Source organism: Rhincodon typus, chromosome 7 (assembly GCF_021869965.1).
Source record: "Rhincodon typus isolate 14 chromosome 7, sRhiTyp1.1, whole genome shotgun sequence".
In the NCBI taxonomy this organism is placed as follows: Eukaryota; Metazoa; Chordata; class Chondrichthyes; order Orectolobiformes; family Rhincodontidae; genus Rhincodon; species Rhincodon typus.
In genome coordinates, this window is record NC_063338.1 from 21,957,120 (window position 1) to 21,979,237 (window position 22,118).

Genomic DNA, 22,118 nt, shown 5'->3' on the forward strand with positions numbered 1-22,118 from the left:
CATCTGCTTTCAGAGTGGATCCACAGAAAAATGACAGCAATCAAGAAATTTCCAGCTTCACGGAACATGTCAGAGCATCAGAGCCACATGGGCAAGGTGAAACAAGTAGATAACCTCCTACCCAACCGAGCTGTTATTAATGAGTCACAACATCAGTTGTTACAGCAAGGTCATACAAAGCGCTGGGAAGGAGCAGCAATTATATGTAAAAAAAAAATGTTAATCACACCCAATACATTAGCTCATTATGATCCAGAACTGCCAGAACTATTGCCATCGCAGATGTATTTTCAACTGGACTGGGAGCTGTTGTTTTTCAAATAGAAAGTAATAGAAAGCACAGGCCTGTTTACAATATAGAAAAAGAGATATTAGCTGCGACATAGGCTTGCAAAACGTTTGTGGACTATGTGCTAGGTTTTGACTTCATAGTTGAGACAGATCATAAACCTTTAGTTACCCTCTTGAATTCTAAGGAGTTAGCAAGAATTCTGACAAGCATACAAGGATTCCAAGTGATCCCAGTAAGATTTAATGTTGAGATTATAAAAAGGAATTATCAGCAACAGCTTCTCCCCATCTACTCTATCTAGTCTGCTCATGATTTTGAAGATCTCTATTAAATCCCTTATTCTCTTCAAGGAAAACAGTCCTAACTTCTTGGTTTCTCAAACTTGCAATCATTCTTACAAATCACTTCTGCACTCTTTCTAAGGCACTCATATCTTTCTTATAGTACGAAATCCACAGCTGTATAAATCCTCCAGCTGAGGTCTAATAAGTGCCTTGTGCAAGTTCAACATTAGCTCCTTGATCTTGTACTCTATGCCTTTATTAATTAAGGTGAGAACACTGTATGCTTCATTAACTGCTCTATCCACCTATCCTGCCATCTTCAATGATCTGTGCATATATACACCCAGGTCCCTCTACTCCTGCAGCCCCTTTAGAATTGTGCTCTTGCTTTATATTCCTTTTCAATGTTCTTCCGATCGAAGTGCATCACCTCACACATCTCTATATTGAATCATGTGCCACCTTTCTGTCCACTGTATCAATTTGCCAATGCCAATGTCCTTTTGGTGATCCACACTGGCATCCTCAAAGTTTCCAATTCTTACTGTAGTGATTGTTAATCTGGTCCAACCAGGGAGCCCTGGCTGACAGATATAAGCAGAACTCTCTACGAGTACTATGAATGGGCTTTGTGCTAGCTTAATCAGTGTCATGTACTATGTACGTGTTAAAAAGGGTTGATTTGGCAATGGGATAGCAGCTTTTGTGGGGTTATTTCAGTTACAAATGGCCGAGCAAGCCACTCAGCTGTAACAAATGTTATAAAGTCTAACGGACTGCAGTGGTTCAAGAAGGAACTTCACGACCACCTTCTCAACAGCAGCATGGGATGGGCAATAAACATTGGACAGCCAGCGATACCCACGGTTGATGACTTAATAAAAATAATGCTCGCATTTGAAAAGATGCTAAAAAGTGTGTTGATCAGTGATACACATTAAAGCTCTTTGGTGAGCAGAAATGGGTTTGCAGTGCTCTGGGCAGTCCCCAGGTTCTGAGGAAGAGTCTTTCGATCCGAAATGTTAAATGTGATTTCTCTCCACAGATGCTGCCAGACCTGCTGAACATTTCCTGCAATTTCTATTGCTGTCCCCCACATCTAAGTCCCGCTGCAGAGGGAGACCCTGAAAGCACAGCTCCGCCCTGGGGCCAGATGGAGAGGGAGCGCTTATCCCTCCCGTCCGCTAGGGCGGCGCTGAAGGGAAGGGACTCCGGCAGAGTCGCTGTGGCCGGTGACCCGGAAGCGGAAGTGCAGCAGCAGCAGCGGTGGGGACGAGAGGAGGACGGCCTGAGAGGTCGGGAAGATGCCCACTGCGGTGATGGCGGAAAACTCGCTGGGATTCAGCAAACTGCTGGAGCAGTGTGAGATCCAGGAGCTGGAGGTGAGGCGGACACTGCGTGGACCTCGGTATAGAGAGAGAGAGAGAGAGAGACAGGGGCGACTGTGTGTGTACGTACGTATGTATATGTGTGTGTGTGTATATATAAGTGAGTGAGAGAGAGAGAGAGACAGGAAGGATGAGAGGTGACTTGATAGAGGTGTACAAAATGATCAGAGGTATAGATAGAGTAGACAGTCAGAGACTTTTTCCTAGGGTGGAGGTAGCTTTTACGAGGGGACATAGTTTTAAAGTGAATGGAGGTAGATACAGGGGAGACGTCAGAGATAGGTTCTTCACTCAGCAAGTGGTAGGGGCGTGGAATGCATTGCCAGAGCAGGTAGTGGAGTCGGCCTCATTAGGGGCATTTAAGCGGCTATTAAGTAGGCATATGGATGATAGTATAAGGTAGGGGTGGAGGTTAGATAGACCTTAGGTTTAGGGTAAAAGTTTCGCACAACATCGTGGGCCGAAGGGCCTGGCCTGTACTGTGCTGTACTGTTCTATGTTCTACGAGACAGGGGAGACGCGGCGTGAGAGAGAGACAGAGGCAGGGGAGACCCGGCACGAGAGAGAGGCAGGGGAGACCTGGCGCGAGAGAGAGAGAGAGAGAGAGATGGGGGCCGAGACATGGCGGGCGCGTGTTGAGTGATCGCATGGGATGCTGTGGGTGCAGGTTGAAGTGGGGTGAGTGTGGGTAGAGAGGATGTGTGTGTTGGGATGTGAGAGTGCAGTGGTGTGTTAGAGTTTTTACTCTTCTAAACCAAACAATATTAGGTTTAATAACCCCTAATGGGGAACTGTAAGAAAAGTGCAAATTAATAGTTAATGGAGCCTTACTAAATCAAAATAACAGTGCCCGTGTTAATGATCCACTCCATCCCTGTGGTGCCCATCTGTCTCTAAAAGCTTGTACCATATCGTTAGACGCCACATGCTCTCCCGTCATGGACGCCCAAGTGCACACATGGCTGTGAAAGAGGGGGCAGTCAGTCAGGTCCAATAATTGTCCTTGTGGGCCTGTTAATGGTCACTTTGACCAGGCCTAGGAGCAGACCCATGAGGAGGCCCTCTGACCTGTCATCCCCTTCGTTCACATGTGCCCTTAAATCAGGAGTGTGGGTGCAGCCAGAAATTTAAGAGTAGCCCTTTTAAGAACCAAAAAGGGACTGCAAGCAGGAAAAACATTGACAGTATGAAATACAGTCTCACCTATTATATATCAACCTGTATGGCGATGTTATTACACACCTCAGGAGCAGGTTGGACTTGAGCCCAGGCCTCCCAGTCCAGGGGTAGGGACACCATCACTGCATTGCAAGAGGGTCGCCAATCATCCAGGCTATAAAGACTACACCTCCCCTGGCACCTGGTGTATGCAATTAAACGGAGATTGTTTGAGACTGCCGCATGCAGCGTTCTCCAGATCCCATTTCCGATAGGAAAGGGCTCTCCACTGACTATCTCTGTCACCTGAGAGTAAAAAGCATATCCAAGCGGTTGACAAAGGTGGGGGAAATGAAAAGTGCACAGCAGCAGCCCATACAGGGAGCGCTGCTGTGCCGTTCTTAAGGGCACAGAGGTAGGGGGCATTTTTCAGAGATGGCTCATTGTGAGGCACTACATCTTGAGGCAGGATCTGTTGCACAGAACCAATTTCAAGTTCTGGACAGACAGAAGTTGTCTGGAAGTCCAGTGCTCACATGAGCTGCCTCAATTTTCAGTAAGGTATTGGGGCTGTGGAACTCTACATTCTGTGTAAAGGGCACTGTGTAATTGACTATACTCAGGTGAGTGGAGAAAAAACCCTCAGTTATATTGATCAGTCACTGACAGCCTGGGGTTTGAGGGAAGCTGAGCCAAGAGAGTGGAGAAAATGTTAATACTTGAAGGGACATCTGAAAATGGAGACCCTAAGTATCTCTCTCTAAGTATTTAAGAGTGCTGGATTGACAGATTAAAGAGAGATTGGAGAGAGAGCATAATAGGGCTGGGAGTGATTATGTGGGGAAAAAAAATCAAAATTGAATGGGGAAAACCTTTAATAAGTTTAGGTATGTTGAATATCATTCATTTCTTAGGCTATGGCAGGTGAATTGCTGAAGTAATTACCTTTGTTCTTAAACATGTTCTTAATGCTTTTAAATTTTTGATGCAATATTAGACATATATTTTCAAAAAGCTGTTTTAAAGTTTATTTTGAGTTCAAGTCTGTAGGAGTGAAAGAAAAGTGCATTGATTATATGCCTGTAACTTTTTTGTGTTCTATAAATAGTAGTTCTTGTTAAAAATTACTTAAATACTGGAATGATCCTAGTAGACTAAGTTAGCCAATGTAACATTGCTGTTCAAGAAAGCGAGAGAGAAAAAACAAAACACATGGCATTTTGAAATTTATTTGTAGGAAGTGGACATATCTCACTGGCCAGCATTTTATTGCCTGTCCCTAATTGCCATTAAAAGGAGGTGGTGAGCTGCCCTTTTGAACTACTGCAGTCCGTGCTGTAGGTTGACCCAGAATGCCCTGAGAGGGATTTCTAGGATTTTGACCCAGCAACAGTGAAGGAACAGCAATTATATTTCCGAGTCAGGATGGTGAGAGGCTTGGAGGGGAACTTGCAGGTGGTGGTGTCTCCATGTATCTGCTACCTTTGTCCTTCTAGATAGAAGTGGTTGTTGGTTTAAAAGGTGTTTTCTCAGGATCTTTGGTAAATTTCTGCAGTTCATCTTGTAGATAGTACACACAGCTGCTGAGCACCGATGGTGGAAGGAGTGAATGCTTGAGAGTGTGGGGCCAATCAAGCGGTTCGCTTAGTCATGGATGGTGTCAAGCTTCTTGAGTATTGCTGGAACTACACTCATCCAGACAAAGGGGGAGTATTCCATCACACTCCTGACTTGTGCCTCGAAGACAGTGGTGAGTCAGGAGGTATGTTACTTGCTGCAGTATTCTTAGTGTCTGACCTGCTGTTGTTGCCACTGTGTTAACGTGGTGAGTCCAGTTAGCCTAGCATCAGTGATTGTGGAGACAGCAAATCTGTTCTTACAAAAGCCTTAATTTTCTAAAATCATGATATGACCAAAGTCACCGTAGTTTTGTGAAAAGGAAATCATGATTAACAGAATTATCCGAACATTCTGAGGACGTAACCAATAGGATAACTCAAGGAGGATAGTGGCCAGACAAATAGCAAATATACAAGGCAAGAGTGTGTGGAGTTAGGGGCAATGCATTAGCATGGCTAGAGGGTTCTTTAACATACAAGAAGCAGAGTAGCAATAAGTCGACCATTCTCACTTGAACAGGTTGTGATTTGCAGTGTGTCACAAGGATCATTGTTAGGGTATCAGCTATTTATGATTTATATTACTTGGGGAAAGAGACCGAAAGTAATGTCGCCGAACTTGCTGATGATTAAAAGCTAGGTGGAATGTAAGCTGAGGGAGAACATAAAGAAGCTGCAAAAAGATACAGGAGAAAAATTAACTTTGCTGTGGAATGTACTTTTGTCAAAAGAGGCAGTTTTCCTGGATTTAATAAGCTTTCATTTCTCTTAGACATTTCCCCTCCTAAAATATGGGTTGGAGTTGCATTAAAAAAAGTCTTATTTATTAACATGCAGCTATATAAGGTGGTTATCACTGTACCTTTCATGTGAGGAAAGTTATTCAGTTTATCCAACCCAGAGAATCTAACTTCAATGAACACAGTCAAAAAGAGCTCCTAAGAAGTTGGTATACACTTAAAAACTGAGTGATCATCATAGTTTGAAAACTAGACAGACATCTTTTGATTGATCATATCTCATTTTAAGCAGGTTGCCTTGATGTAGGGAATAGGAAGTCATCACCAAACTCCAAGACCTAGTTCTCTGCTCCCCCACCTCCCGCAGCTGGAATCTCTACTTCCTGACCAACAGAGCACAGTCAGTAAGGATAGGTGGCACACCTCCTCCACGATAATCCTTAACACCGGTGCCCCACAAGACTGCGTACTGAGTCCTCTGCTATACTTTGTATACACACATATGCACGCGCGCACACACATATGCACGCGCGCACACGCATACACACACACACACACAATTTGTTGTCAAATTCCGCGCCAACTGCATTTACAAGTTTGCTGACAACAAATTAGATCAATGCCATGGTCATTAGCCTACAGTGCTTTACAATTATACCAGATGGTTTTCCTGGGTTTGAATAAATATGTTCCAGTTTTGTTTTCTGATAAATGGTGCAAGATTTGATTTGTGCATCTGTAGTGCAGTTCCCCAGGGGTCACTGTTGGACCATTGCTCTTGCTGATATATAGACTTTGCTGTACAGAACACAATTTCAAGACATAAAATCTGTGAATTTCAATTGATCGCAAACAGGTTAGAATGGGTGGACAAGTGGCACGTGAAATTTAACCAAAAGAAGAATGAAGTCTGGCAGGGTGAATGTAAAAGGGAATATAAAATGAAGGGTACAATTCTAAAGGAGTTCCAGGAATAGAGGCACTCTCAGGCACATGTTCACAAATCATTGTAGTGACAGGGCAGTTAATAAAGCAAGCAGGTCGCTGGATCTCTTTAAATCAGGGAAATAATTCAAAAGTAAGAAAGTTATGTATGAGACACTGGTTAAGCCTCAATAGGAGTATTATAGAAAGTTTGGACTGTGCATTCTTTGAGGAAATGAAGAATTAAGAGAGGATATTCATGAGAATGGTTCCAGGAATGAAGAACTTCAGTTACATGGAGAGGTTGGGGAATCTAGGATTGTTCTCTTTCTAGAAGATAGGTTTGAAATGAGATTTGGTGGTTATATTGAAAATCATCAGAGGACTGGATGGAAACCCATTGAAAGGATTAGGAACCACGTTTTAAGACAACTGGTGAAAGCAGCTGTGGAGGGTGATTCCATCAAGCATTTGAAAAGGAATTAGCTCATTATCTGAAATAGAAAAACTTGCAGGGCTATAGGGCAATAGCACAGAAGTGACTGTGGCACAATGTTTGCAGAGAACCAGGCTGAATGATGGCTTCCTGTGCTAACCAAAGCTGATTGGCTCAAACATTTTAAACTGCATTCATTATCTTGAAAAATAGTTCTTCTAAATATGAAATAACTTTCATACTTAGAAAGTTAGGGTTTTTTTTCCATTGGAACTGTGAAGATTAAAGTTGTGCTGTTGATTGAGAGTAGGCTAATTGAGCAGTAGTTGATGGGATCGGATTCTTTTTCTCCAGATATACCTGAACGATTTTCCACATAGTTGAACAAATGTCGGTGTTGTAGCTGTACGGCAACTATGTGGCTTGAGGTGTCATTTGTGTGGTTTTCACTATAGCCAGGATGTAGTTGGGCCATAATGTTTGCTGCATCCAGTGCTTTGTCATTTTCCTGATCTTAAGGCCAAAATGGATCATCTGTTTGGGATTTCTTGCAGTCGCAAACCATGCGTCAATCTTTTGCACTCACTTGCTGAATTCCATCTATTGAGGATGGTGATGTTTGCAGGTAACCCTTCTCCTTTTATTTATTTAATTGTCTGCCACCATTCATCACTAAGCGTGGCAGTGTTACAGAGCTCGGACATGATCCATTGTCTGTGGCCTCACTTGGCCCTCCCTATAGCATGCTGCTTCCACTTATTGGAATTAATGTAGTTCTGTGTTGTAACTTCACATGGTCATCACCCCATTTCTATTTCCTTCCTAGTGCAAATACTAATATTAAGAATTGCTGCATTAAGCCTTCCTTTTAGACTGCAAGAATGCCCAAATGTTAAGATGAGGTTTTCCAGGTCCACAATCTGAAAGCTGCATGGGGAGGGTGAGAATCTGTGACTTGGTGGTTTTGCTAGAGATTACTTTGAGTTACTATGAGCAGTGGTTTGTCTGTAGATGTTGGATGCTACGCTGTCTCTTTTACTGTTGCCCCCAGAGGCTGTGTTATAATAATAGCTTTTACCATTCTAGTATCTAGCTTAAAATGAGAATTAACCCCTAACTCAACAAGGGAGGAGCAAATACAGTATAAAATGTGTTCGTAGATGAGTAACTTTTTTTGCTTTGGGTACTTGGCAAAATGTTGGATAATTTACAGTAGCGGGGAAGCTAAGTTAGAAGAATGATTGAGAGATTTGATCAACCTTCAGAACGTAAAATGCAGCACCTCCATGCTGATGATCCAGGTGAGCTTCATGGAACTAACAATTTCTTGTTAGATTTTAAAACTTTTGTGTTGTTCTAACATGCATTTTACCTTGAATTTGCAGGCTCCCGGTGGAATAGCAACACCACAAGTTTATGGTCAACTGCTTGCTTTATATCTCCTACATAACGATATGTGAGTATTGAGTGAAGAGGTAATACCACGCCAAATCTGTATAACTTCTATATGTATCCATTAAGAGTAAATGCTTGAGCAAGATTTGGCGCTATTAAGATTTCGGTAAAATATGATTAGTGAAAATATTTTGCATTGTATCTAATTGCACATTGTATTTAACCATGAATTGTAAGGTTTTTCTTTTTAAATTTGGGCTGTGTAATTCAGCGATCAGTCCTTATTTATAGTGTTATATGGCACAAAGATATTACCAGCAAGCAAAACCAATAGTAGTGATGGTCAATAGGTCATTTAGTTGTGACACTTCGAGATGGGAGCAGCATATTCGTCATCATTAACATTTATGAGTCTAATTGAATTGTTTTTCCATTCGACATTCATGTTGATGCTAAAAATAAATCCATTGCCATTTTTTTTAAAAAATATCTCATGGGATGTGAGCATCACTATTAGGCCAACATTTGTTGCTATTCCCAGTTACCTTTGAGAAGGTGATAATGAGTCATCTTTTAGAAAGACTGCACTCATTGTTCTCCTTTAAAACTGCTCTTATCACCCATTGCTTCAGCTGTCTTTTCTAATATTTCTGATTTCAATATTTTCTGTATGCCACATTTTACCATGTTAAAGTTATTGTAGCAAATGGACATAGGTCCTCCACCAAAGCTTGCAAACATTAATTTCTTTGGAGCTGCAGGATTTTAATGTTTAATGACAGCTGAGTTTACCTACACAACTATGATCCACTCCAAAGGCAAGTAATTGTATTGAGATGTTTAAAGGTAAATTCTAAACTGTATCAATAATACTTAACACCCTGGTACCACAATGTTCCAAGAACATTATTGTTTGGATTTTGAACTTGCATCATTTTGAAAGTATATAGAATTGATAGTCAGCCTTGCATAATTGTAATTGGTGTCCAGTCCCCAAAAGCCAAATTGGAATTTTCAGGTATGTCAAATTTTGGTACCTGATTGCACAGAAAGGAGAACAATTACACCTTGGTTTTCAATGTTGCAGTGTTTCAAATTCTTGTTTTTTATACAAGCATTTTAATTACTGATGCTAGCAGCAGTAATTGGTGTTTGTTGTGAAGTTGATGACTTGAGTCTAGCACATGATTTGCATAGTTTGTGTGTAGTTATAGTTGTAGTTGTTTGTCAAAGGCTAGTCTTAATTGTTCTTTCAAGGAGACTGAGATGTTGCTGTTTGTAGACCAGATGTATACAAACAACTGCAGATGTCCATTATGCAATGGGCTAGATATTATCAGAGATCCTCTTGGCTAAAGTTTTTAAAGCATTTAGATATACACTGTTCTATTCTGTTTACATTTCTTTGGTATTCCTGGCTACAAAAACCCCATTGGTATATGAAAAATAAAATCACTGCTCAATTCAGCTGAGCTGTTGTCGATGGTGCCAATCATTTGAGAGAGTAGGATTTCTATTACAGTTTTCCTTATGAAGGAGAATGATACCTTCCCGTGTAGCCTGAGATTTTGACCTTTCACCCTTTTCCCTTGTAAAGTGTTACTTTGGAGGAATCTTTCAGTGGCTGGTGTTACATGTTCTTCTTACTCCATCAAATTAGACAAATAATACCTGGTGAATGGTATTTTGTACTTACGCAAGATCAAACCGTCCTTGGAACTGTAAATTTCTTCCAAATATTATTTCATTAATCCTGACCAAGCTGTACTCCTTTCTGTTTTGAATCCTTTCCCTGACCCCTCAAGATCGTTAATTAAACAAAATTCCAAATCCATTCCCAAATTTTAACTCCATGCCAGGTAGGAAATTTTCTAGGATTGGCCAACTGCATTTAAGAGTTCATTGACCTTTTGTGTTTGTTAGATAATGTTTTGATGTTGAACCTCATCCAGGCTTTCGTTACAAGTCTGGCCAAAAGACATGAGATTGTTTTATTAACAATAATAGTAATATTGGCTCTTGCAATACTGTGATTAGATTTTCTAAAATGTTCCACAATTGTACAATGTTTAAAAAAAGCTGTAAGATTCTGAACTGGCAAAGGTCAGTCTGAAACCCCCAGGGTAACTTTGATCTCAATGAAAGATAACAAGTCCTGAAACTGAGTCAGTAACCTTTCTTGCATAATTTTTGATGAACTTTTTCCATTTTACAGTTTACTAATTTGTGCTGAGATTATATTGATATTAAATGGTTTCCAGCAAAATAAAACTCTGCTGACATGCCAAATGGAAAAATATATTTATTGTTCACTTATACATTAGAAAATGGAGACTTAGTAAAGCTGCCTGAATCCTAATGAGGGCGTCTCAGGACTGAGGGGAGTGGGTGGAAACCTTTGATTTATGTTCATATTGTATACTGGAAAATATGGCTTTATTGGTGTAGAAAAGTCTGTACAAGTAAATATTTACAGATGAGGCTTTTGGGAAATCTGTTGTTTGTCTGAAGCTTTGGGAAAATTTGTGCGTCCACCCCCACATGCACAGAAAACATCTGCATTTTAATACTTTAGCTGTCACCACGAATTGTGTTTGCACTATAATTAATTTCAAAGTACTCTTTCAATATCTTAAGGAAGCCACTCTCCTGATTAAAAACCGAAAGAATTGCGGATGCTGTAAATCAGGAACAAAAACAAAGTTGCTGGAAAAGCTCAGCAGGTCTGGCAGTATCTGTGATACAAAGTTAACATTTTGGATCCGGTCACCCTTTCTCAGTTCTGAGGAAGGGTGACCGGATCCGAAATGTTAACTTTGTTTTCTCCTTCACAGATGCTGCCACACCTGCTGAGCTTTTCCAGCAGCTTTGTTTTTGTTCCACTCTCCTGATTGATCCACAAAAAAGGTCACTGAAACGTTATACAGCATAAACTCCATTTATAACATGAAGCTGCCTGGAACTTGAAAGAGTGGATAATTGCATGAATATCAGTATGAAAACACATTGGTAAGGTTGTGGGGAAAAGGCAGGATAAAGGCTAAGTGAGTTGCTCTGTTGAGCGCTTGCCCAGTAACAATAGTTTAGATGAGTTCCATCTGTATTCTAACCATATTCTGTTATTGGCTCAGAACACTCCATTACCTCATAGGTCTGCTGTATAATTTGAGATAATGTTGATTGCATTAAAGAAGATGAAATTGAGATCTGCAACTAACTCTTAGCTTTAACAGGTTTTGAAATCTTCTCGGCGAAGTGCCGCCTGTATTTACTCCACAAGTTATCTTCATTGCTTCCTCCCTCAGCCTCTGTATTTTTAAACACCATCTCAACTTGTCATCTTCTATTTGCTCTCTGCCCTACTACTTAATCTCTCTTTCATGTAAACTTCCCAACCTACACTCAGCCATCAGCTTGACCTTACTACCTCATGGCCTCACTACTCCAAGTCACAGTTACAGATAAGGCCATCTCTGAATATTTTTTGTATTGCCCTCAAATGTAATCTGTATCTGCCTCCAAACCTTACTTGCTGCTGTTTCTGCCTCAAGAGAAATGCTTTCCCCCAGTTCGGTTTGTTCTGCACGCCAGATTTTTGTTTGTCTAGCCCTTGGCTGTTCATTTATGACTATATTTCTGCAGCTACTGATCTGCTGAACCTCATTCACACAAGCACCATTAATGCCCCATTTCCCATTAAACCATTCTTCTCAGCCTACTTCCACTGCTTTGGCCCCACTGGTCTTGCCCATTCAACCAGTCACCTATTTATCAATTCTCCCACTTAAACATTAAGACTGGACCTTGTAGCCACATGGCAGCTCATGGTACAAAAGGAGGCATGCCTTGACTCTCCTGCACTTAACCTAATTCCCCAAGGGATGCTGTGCATTTTTGTGACAGACCGCCTCAGAAGATCATGGAAGAAGTGAGTAACGGGATGTCTATAGGAATAATTCAACTGGTGCCACTCCCCTGCCCTTTCCATATACCCCTGTAGTTGTTTTCTCTTAACCTTCAGATAACTATAACCCAACTTTCTTTTAAAAGTTATATTTGAATGTGTCTTGACCAAACTCTTGAGGCATTGTATTTTAGATCCTAAGCACCCATTATGTGAAAAAGTCTTTTGTTCCTCCTGTTGCTTTTGTTATTACAAAAAGTGTTCCCTTGCTGTTGACCCTTCCACCAATGGGAACAGTTTCTCCTTACTATCTATTGCGTCCAGATCGCTCAAGAGTACAAACACCTATCCAGTCGCCTCTTGACCTCCTTCAAGGGGAATAGCCCAATCTTTGCTAATCTGACCAGGAAAAGAAGTACTTCAATATTTTTAGAGAATATGGTTGTTTTCTGTGAATTCAATTTTTATACTGTTAGTTTTTGGAAATTGAAGTCTGCAAAGCTCTATATTAGTAATTTACTTTTCACCAAATTGACATGGATTCCAGCTCTTTGTCTGTCATTATGGAATTTCATTTCTTATCTTGAAAGAGTCCATCTAAAGTAGCAATAGGCCCTTCTAGAATGGCTTCTTAGGGTCGTGCGTTCAGTACAGAACTGTAAATGGCTCAGAGTACATGTGTAATCTTCAGTGTTTCTATCCCAGCTGCTGATCTTGTTCTGCTTCTATATCTGGAATGCCTTTTAAACCAAAATGAAAATAACTATGCATTTGGTTATCTAATTTGGATATTCAGATAATCTCTAATGACTGAAATTCTTACATCCGAAGAAATTGTGTTTCCATTAATTGTTGCAGGAATACCGCACGGTACCTCTGGAAGAGAATACCTCAAGCCATCAAAACTGTGAGTAAATGGTTTTAAGAACATTGCTTTCTGTTATCATTTTCTTCAGAAGCATGAGATGCTGAGAGTTGATTTGGGTGTTGCATATGTTGGAGGGAATGACAATGGATAATTATATCCACTTGAGGGATGTAGTTCCTTCTGGTAAGGCCAGTCATTAGAATCTGTGGAATCCATATAGCTTGGAAGTGGGCCCTTCGGCCCAACAAATCCACACCGACTCTCAGAGCATCCCACTCAGCCCCATCCCCCTATAACCCACCTAATCTACACATCCCTGAACACTACGAGCAATTCAGCGTGGCCAATCCACCTAGCCTGCACCTCTTTGGACTGTGGGAGGAAACCGGAGCACCCAGAGGAAATCCACGCAGACACGGAGAGAATGTGCAAACTCCAAACAGACAGTTGCCCAAGGGTAGAATCAAACCCAGGTCCCTGGCGCTGTGAGGCAGCAGTGCTAACCACTGAGCCATCGCACTGCCCTGTGTTGAGGAAATAGTGATGAGCCACCACGTTGAATATAACTCAATGGCTTACTAGGTCATTTCAGAGGTCAGTTATGAATTAGCCGTATTACTGTACACCTGAAGTTGCAATTTGCCTAGATGAGGTAAGGACATCAGATGTTCCTAAAAATACCTGAGTGTATCAGTTGGGTTTTTACAACAATTCATAGTTGGACAGCATTATTGATACTAGATTTTTGTTCCAGTTTTATTTCATTAATTGGATTTAAAAACCCCGGCTACTGTGGTGGGGTTTCAACTTGTGCTTCTTTCTCAATAGCCTGATCCTTGGAATTAATATTTCTGTGATATAACCCCTGTGGGATTGTATCGAGTTGTTTAGAAATCCCTCGTTTCATCCAAAACAGAGTTGCCTTTGCAACATGTTAAACCTAAGGTGTTAACCGGAAATCTCTCAATTGGATTGTTCAGTATTGTATTCTTTACATCTTTTAATGTTTTGCCTTGAGTTATAGCATTTATTATTTTAGCTTGAAAGTGCATTTATATTTTGTTTGAACCGTTACAAAGAATGATACCATGCGGTGCACATTCTATTTATTCCTGTATTTTCCATCCCATCTCTCTTTATTTCTCCTGATTGATGTTTCATCTACTCAAATTTCATATTCAATCATTTCTGAGTAAAGCACCTAAAGTGTGCAAGCAAAGCAATATCTGAACCAACCAAATCACTCAGTTTTCAGTAATGTTGACCGTAGTCTATTGTCACTCAATAACGAAAAGTAATGGGGGGAAATAAGTCTAGTAATGGTGGGATTAGTACTGTAGTATGTGGGACACATGACAGCTTGTGGTACAGTGAGGGCATTTGTGACAAAGCAAAGCATCACAGAACCTTTAATATCTGTGGCACCACCTTAAAGCTGATATATATATCTAGATGTGGTACCTCGCCCTGATGCAGATGAGTTTTCATGAAAACACTTTTAACTGAGGTGTCATAAAATCATAAAATGAAGGAACAGAGTTAAACCATTCAGCCTACTCTGCCATTTGATTATGGCTGTTGTGTTTCTCAACTCTGTTCTCCTGCCTTCTCCTGGTAACCCTTAATCTCCTTACTAATCAAGAATCTATATATTTCTGTCTTAAATGTATTCAATGACTTGGCCTCCACAGCCTTCTGTGGCAGTGAGTTCTAAAGATTCAGTCCTTGTATTTCATTGTTAAAGTCTTTATACCGTCGGTGTGCCCTCTATGTAGTGTATTGTGGAATGATTCCTGACCTGTCTCTACTCGTGATACTTCATTCTTAAAATCTGCTCCTGCCCAAGGCAGACACAACTCACTGCTCCCACTACTTACTGCCACAAACTCAATTGTGCCATACAAGATGTTGATCTTAAGAGTATGCCAACTGATCCAGACAAATACTGGAGTTATATTGGCATCGCATCCATGCCCAGGATTCCCGATCGCTGGATCCCTACTGGAGCTTCCAGATCTCTGAAGGGCCTATACCTTGCTCACAGATGACATGTATCAATGATCATCCCCTAGTACATTTGTGTTTTTCAGCTATTTTTTACGTCTCATGATTCTATATGTCCACAATATCCTTTCCAGTCCTGCCAAATCCTGGAGCTCTTTGCTGCAGCTATATTATGGGTAATCATCCTAGACCATTGATCCCCACTACTCAGCACTCCTGGATCTTGGGGTAATCCTGTAGTTCTCTCTCATTCTCACCTTCAAAGGCGTTGGAAAAAACCAAGTATATCACCTTCACTTCTGTAACACTATAGACTCTCTTTGTCTTTTCGTTTAGCCAGTACTCAGGTCCTGTTGTAGTACTACCTAAATCTCAATACTGTGAAATGAAAACAAAATTTGACATCAACAATCATTTGTCCATTAATGGCTTTGATAAAAAGTGTGAAAAAAGTAGAATATGGTGTAAATCAACAAGAACATAAAAATGGTTTGTAGGATCATTTATCAATGTATAAAAATAAGACTAGGCATGAGTCCCTTAGAGGAAGAGAGAGGTGAAATTCCCATGGGCAATGAGGAAATGGCAAAGATATTGAATGTGAAAAACAAACGCTGTATCCAAAATAAAGCATAACCTGCAAGCTAATAAGAGTGAGTAATTAAGGTAGTTTTATCAGCAGAGAAAAAGTATTGGAGCAATTTGAGCACTACGGGATAATTTAGCATGGCCAATCCACCTAATCTGCACATCTTTGGACTGTGGGAGGAAATGGGAGCAACTGGTGGATACGTATGCAGACATGGGCAGAACATAAAACGTCTCGCAGACAAATGCCCAAAACTGGAATTGAACCCGGGGTCTTGGTGCTGTGAGGCAGCAGTGCCAACCACTGAGCCACTGTGCTGGCGTATGAACATGCACTTTAGAGAATTGCTATTTTGTGTGTTTTTTTTCTCTTGAGTATCACCATTGATTTCTTTTGATAGGATATACATGATTGTGCAACAGTAAATCCGTTCTTAGTGGCTGTTGCCTTCACTAACATTGTTTGCTGTCCAACTTTGGTCACCATTTGTCTGGGATAACAATATTGATGGCGATTCATTCATGTTCCGAATACAGGATGATCTCTAATTCTTTATCAATATTTGATTATAAATTGCTGAAATGTGCTAAGCCATCAAGTTGCGCAGGGAAATGCTATGAAATCTTTGTCTTCAGTTGCAGTACAAATTGATCTCACTTTATAAATACGCTACACCATTCACTGCTAGCTTTGAAATTTGCAATACCTAATTATTTTTGCTTCTCTCAGGGCAATGGTTCTGATCAATCTGAGAGGAAAGCCCATTCTAGCAATTATTGTTTATCTATTTTTTCACTTAATTTTCCAACTGTGGTCACATTGCTAAGTATTTCTATTTGCAAATTTAATCTTGGACATGTGCCTAGTTTGCTTAGAGACCTTCTTTGAATCTCTCATGTTGTTCTCCTGTGTCTTGAATTATTAGCTGCTACACAATTGTCTGCTGTGTAGCCTCAATACTTCGAAGTTCGAATGGGGTTGTGTCTGCTGTTCTATCATGATTCCATGTTGCAGTACTAAAGGGTGTAATTGCGTCCGCCAGTGAGGTGATAGCCTTGATAATGCATGTTGACATACACAGATGTGAGGAATTGAAGAGCCATCTTCAATGGTGTGCCATTCAATAGATGAGAAGGCTCGTTTCAAGGTTGAAAGGAGCAAGTTGTAAGGAGAAAGAGTTTGGATATTTTTTGACCAAAAGTCAATGTGCATTTAATGCATAAGATCAGCTGAGGAAGCAATACAAGCTATTGTAAACCGATGCAGAGAGTAATGTATCTGAAGGTTACTGATGATGTAAAACTAGGTGGAAATGTAAGCTACAAGAGGCTGCAAAGGAATATAGATTAAGTGAGTAGACAGTAAGGTTCTACATGGATTGTAATGTTGGAATATGAGGTTGTTCACTTAGTACCCCACTAGAGACTACCCAATCTGATTTGTTTTTCTTTGTAGTTTATTTAAATGCAATAGAAAACCAGAATATCTTCTTTTAAAAGGTATGCAACTTGTAAATGTTGACATTCAGAGAGACTTTTTCTACAAGGAGCATACAAAGGTAGCATTCAGGTAAGCAAGCAATTAGGAAGGCAAGTTAATGGTATGTCAGTCTTTATTGCCAGAGGATTGGAATACAAGATTAAAGACACTTTTTAAGTTCCTATTAATGGGATATGACCATTATTGAAAAGGCCAGCATTTGCTGTCCATTGCTAATTTCCTCATCTAGAATTGTTACAGGGTTTTAGTAAGACCACACCTGATATGTAATTTATGTTCTGCAGTGAAGACAGGCAAAAATATTCATTCAGTGTCATTGCGATTTCCTGATTTCTCACATTAACTTCTCCCACATCTAAGGCAACAATGTTTATTTTGACTATTCTCCTTTTCATCTACATGAAATTCCTCTTACCGTCTTTTTATATTGCTGCCTAGTTCTATTTCTATTCATTTTAAACATTTGCAATTTTGTTCTTCACACCTAAGGAAGGATATACTTGCCTTGGCAGTGGTTTAGCGAAGGAACAGGAGATTGATTCCTGAAATGGGAGCGGCATGCTATGATGAGAGGGCTGAATAAATCGGGACCATTCTTTGTGGAGTTTTGACAAATGAGGGATGATCTCATTGAAACATGCAGAGGCTTTCCCCCTGGCTGGGTAGTCATGAACACAGGGCACGACTTAGGATAAGGAGCTGATCATTAGGGATTGAGAGGAGACTGCTTTTCAACTAGATGGTTGTGAATTTTTATTATTCTGCCTTCCAGAGGGTTGTGAATGCTCTAACGTTGAATACATTGAAGGCAGAGATAGACAGATTTAATTTTGCCTCACAGGCTATTGAAGGTTCGGGGGACCAAGTGGGAAATTGGTGCTGAGGTGCAAGATTAGCAGTCATTGTATTGAATGGTAATGGAGACTTGAGGGACTGTATGATTGTCTCCTATTTTCTAATGTTGACACAATGTAGTGCATTCCATAGCATAATATCCTTACTGAAACTTACTCAATGGAGGTTTGCCAGTATGTTTAAATGCATTGTACTTTGGATTTTACAGTCAGTGACAAAACAAAAGTGCTAATTGCTGATCTCAAGGATTCAGTGACCTGTACAATTGGAATTTTCTCTTTTCTCCATGGCTGTTTAAATTTGACATAAACGTAAGGAGCAGCAGCAGGAATGTCGACAAGTGAAAACGCAGTGTTCATGCAATAAAGTGTGAAGTTAAAAGTACTTTAAATCATTCAGATTGAATTTAAATTTCAAGCTATGAAGAAAATTTCGATATCAAGATAGAGGCCAAAGTAAAATATATACGTTGTTTTTAAAAAAAAAACGCAACTCAGAAAAAATGTGGACTGTTTGATCATTGTGTAAAAAATTTGACATTCCATGAATATAAAGTTAATTCTTTGGGACCAATAAAGTGTTTCAGGGCTGTTGTACTATCTTGGGAACAATGTCTGAATAACGTGCCAAAATGATTATGAGAGAGCAAAAGATTAATGGGGGCTTGCACTCTCACTGATAGGAACATTTTTAATGATGCTGATTATGCCTTAAAGAAATATTGTAGAAAAGAGTCCGGGCAGGAAAAAGTAGCAGGGTTAATCCTTACTGTAAAACAGAGATGCAGTATGGTAAACTCAAACTCTATGAATTAGAAAGAAATTGGTTAAGTTGGTTTTGGCTCCTTACTGAGATTTTTAAAATATCAAATGTGCATTGTACTGGTCATCCTATTTATGGAAAGATGTAAATACATTGGAAGGAGTTCAGGGAGGGTTTACTAGACTCATTCGTTGAATGGGTAGGTTGGTTTATGAGGGAAGGTTAGGCTTGTGTCTGTCAATAACTTAGAAAAGTAAGAGGTGAATTGGTTGAGGTCTGGAGGGGTCTTGACAGGGTGAATTTGGAAAGGGTGTTTCCTTTTGTGGAAGAACTTAGAACTAGATGTCATTGTTTCAGAGTAAGAGGTTGCTCTTTTAAGATAGAGATGAGGAGCAACTTTTTCTCTGGGGGTCATGAGCTTTTAGAACTGGCTTCCTCAAAAGGCAGTGGAAGCAATATTTTTGAATATTGTTGAGGCAGAGATAGGTTCTTGATAAGCAAAGGGTGAAAAGTTAGTGGATTAGGCAGGAATGTGGAGTATTCAGATCAACCATGATCTAATTGAATGGCAAAGCAGGCTTGAGGAGGTTGAGTAGTCTACTCCTAATTCATATGTTCATATAGAAAGTCCCAGAGATCCTTGTCGGGCCTATTAAACTATCTTAATGTTTAATACTTGGCTGTCCTTGAGGTCACATCTAATCTACATTGGGGGTTAAAGATATGACTCCAACAGCTTTCCCCCAGAAGTGAAGAACAAAGGTCCTACGATTCTGAGATGTTTCTACAGTAAACCACGGAATTTCTTAATTGGCGCTAACTGCCTTGGGAACAAAAATCAAGGCTTATATGTAGAGCTTCAGATCTGACTTTGAAGAGTCAGTTATTCTTTTCTGTAGCTATCTGAGCCACTGTGGGATGCCAGAAAGAATTAACTGCCGCAGTAACCCTTTTTCTGGTAATGGGAATAATAAAGCTTATCACTTCTAATTGAGCATTAACTTAGAATCGTCGTACTGTCAAAGTACCCTTCCTGAATTGGTGAGAGGAGCCTTTGTATAAAATGTGGTGGTTTTAATTCATCTGTAATGTCACAGTATCTGCTACTTCATAAGCTATCTTCCATTTGGGCTTACGGATTGGCTTCATGCAATACTGTCAATCTCAAATGCCTCCGCAACTTGACCAGGTTTCAGGCCAACTTATTGCCCCACATTTGCCAACAAATCGCTGCACAATTTGTTGTCTTGATGTTTATTTTTGTCCTTTGCTATGTTGCAGGCTAATCCTGAGCTTGGTGCAATTTGGTCTGTGGGACAGCGTATCTGGCAAAGGGACTTTCCTGGCATTTACACTGTGATAAGCTCTCATCAATGGTCTGACACCATCCAGCCTATCATGGAGGAATTGAGAGGTAAGATCCTTATTATTGCTTCAGAATTGAAGTATTTTCAGCAGGGACTAGGAGATGAAAAGTTTGAGGAAGAAGCAAATGTGTATTCTACTGAGGAAAGATCGAGAATATGAAGTCTTTAAACTTTGATAGTTGTATTTTTGAATTTCAGATCTGGTTTTGTGGAACCAATAGGGTAGCTTTTCAATGTTTTGTTGAACTTTGTGGAATTACTTCATTTTGTGCTGTTAGTGGATCTATCGTATTGAGAGTAGCTTTTGCATGGGATGTGGACTGGATAAAAACAAAAAAAGGACCAGGAGTCGGCCATTTGGCCCTTCAAGCCTGTGCTGCCATTCATTATGATTATAGCTGATCGTTCAACATGATAGCCTATTCCCATTGTTCCCTATATCTTTTGATCCCTTTAGCCCTGAGTGCTGTATCCAACTCACTCTTAAAATCATACAATGTTTTGTGCAAAACCCAAGAATTGCAGATGCTGGAGATCTGAAACTGAAACAAATTACTGGAGAAACTCAAGGTCTAGCAGCATCTCTGGAGAGAAAGCAGAGTTAACATTTCAGTGACCCTTCTTCAGACCAGAAGTAGCTAGGAAAAGGCTGGGATGTGTGTCGAAGATGGATGTGGATGCTGGTGGGGTGGTAAGGGAGGACCAAGGGGGCCCTATCACTGTTATGGGAGGGAAGTGAAAGGGTGAGGGCAGAAGTGCAGGAAATGGGTTGGACACGGCTGAGAGCCCTGTCAACTATGGTGCTGGAGAATCCTCGGTTTCCTGAGGCAGAAGGTAGTGTCATCAGAACAGATGTGACAGAAATAGAGAGGCTAGTAGAATGGAATGGAGTCTTTACACAAAACAGGGTGTGAGGATGTATAGTCCGGGTAACTTCGGGAGTCGGTAGGTTTGTAATGGATATTGGTGGTCAGCCCATCCCCAGAAATGTTGAGGAAAGGAAAGGAAGAGTCAGAGATAGACCAGCTGAAGGTGAGAGCAGGGAGGAAATTGGAAGTGGAATTGATTAATTTTTCCAATTCCGGAAGAAAGGGAAGCAGCACCAGTGATGTTGTCAGTGTACTGGAGAAAGAGTTGTGGGGAGGGTTCCATGTACCCCACACAGTCAGCATAACCTGAGGACAATGTGGGTACCATGGCCACAGCTTTGATCTGTAGAAAGTGAGAGGAATTAAGGGAGGAGTTGTTCAAAATGAGGATGAGCGCAGCTATGTGGGTGAGGGCGATGGTGAATGGGTGCAGTTCAGGCTTTTTTTCCAGGAAGAAGTGAAGACCCTCAAGACCATCCTGATGGGGGAGGTGGATGTGTAAAGAGAATGCTTTGGCTTCAGCTACTGTCTGTGGTAGCAAACTCCCCAGGCTCACTGCTCTCTTGGTGAAAAGACTTCTCCTCACCTCATGTCCTAATGACCTACTCTGACCTCTGGTTCTGGACTTCTCCACTACTGGGTGTGTTCCCATTGTTGGGAATGGGTGTGATGTGCTATATTAATGGAACTGAATGCTCAGGATAGCCTCTCTGTGAATCATCAAAGTAATAGAATGCTGTGGAGGTTTATGTAAGGATACACAAAGGCCAAGTGAACATTTGACAATCAATCTATCATTTCATGTATTAAATGGCATTTCATAGATCTTCCAAAGTAAACGATATTTAAATTTATTCTTAATCCCTGAAGATAATGAAACCAAACCATTAGTCATTCTGTAGCACAAATGGTAGGTGTGGGTACTTTTTGTTGCAGTTACATAATCCTTTCTCTCTCTGTCTCCACCCCCCTCCCACCCCACTCTCTCCTCTTCTGTCTCTCTTCCCCCTTCTTTCTGTCACTCCCCCACTTCTCTGTCCCCTTCTGTCTCTTGCTTTCACCCCCCCTTTATCTCTCTCACTGTCTCTCTCACCCCCTTCGATCTCTCTCTCTCTCACCCCCTTCGATCTCTCTCTCTCTCCCCCCCTTCGATCTCTCTCTCTC

At 40.7% G+C, this 22,118-nt stretch overlaps 1 protein-coding gene across 1 annotated transcript in view; it reads left to right on the forward strand.

Annotated features, from left to right (window-relative positions):
* Window positions 1–1,818: 1,818 nt before the first annotated feature.
* Window positions 1,819–22,118, forward strand: part of cops8 (COP9 signalosome subunit 8) — a 37,839-nt gene continuing 17,539 nt past the window's right edge. Inside the window, exons 1-4 of the mRNA XM_048598861.1 lie at window positions 1,819–1,958; window positions 8,227–8,297; window positions 12,999–13,047; window positions 20,000–20,132. Of these exons, the coding sequence (XP_048454818.1) occupies window positions 1,881–1,958; window positions 8,227–8,297; window positions 12,999–13,047; window positions 20,000–20,132 (331 nt within the window). The 5' untranslated portion in view covers window positions 1,819–1,880. The remainder of the gene's footprint in view (window positions 1,959–8,226; window positions 8,298–12,998; window positions 13,048–19,999; window positions 20,133–22,118) is intronic.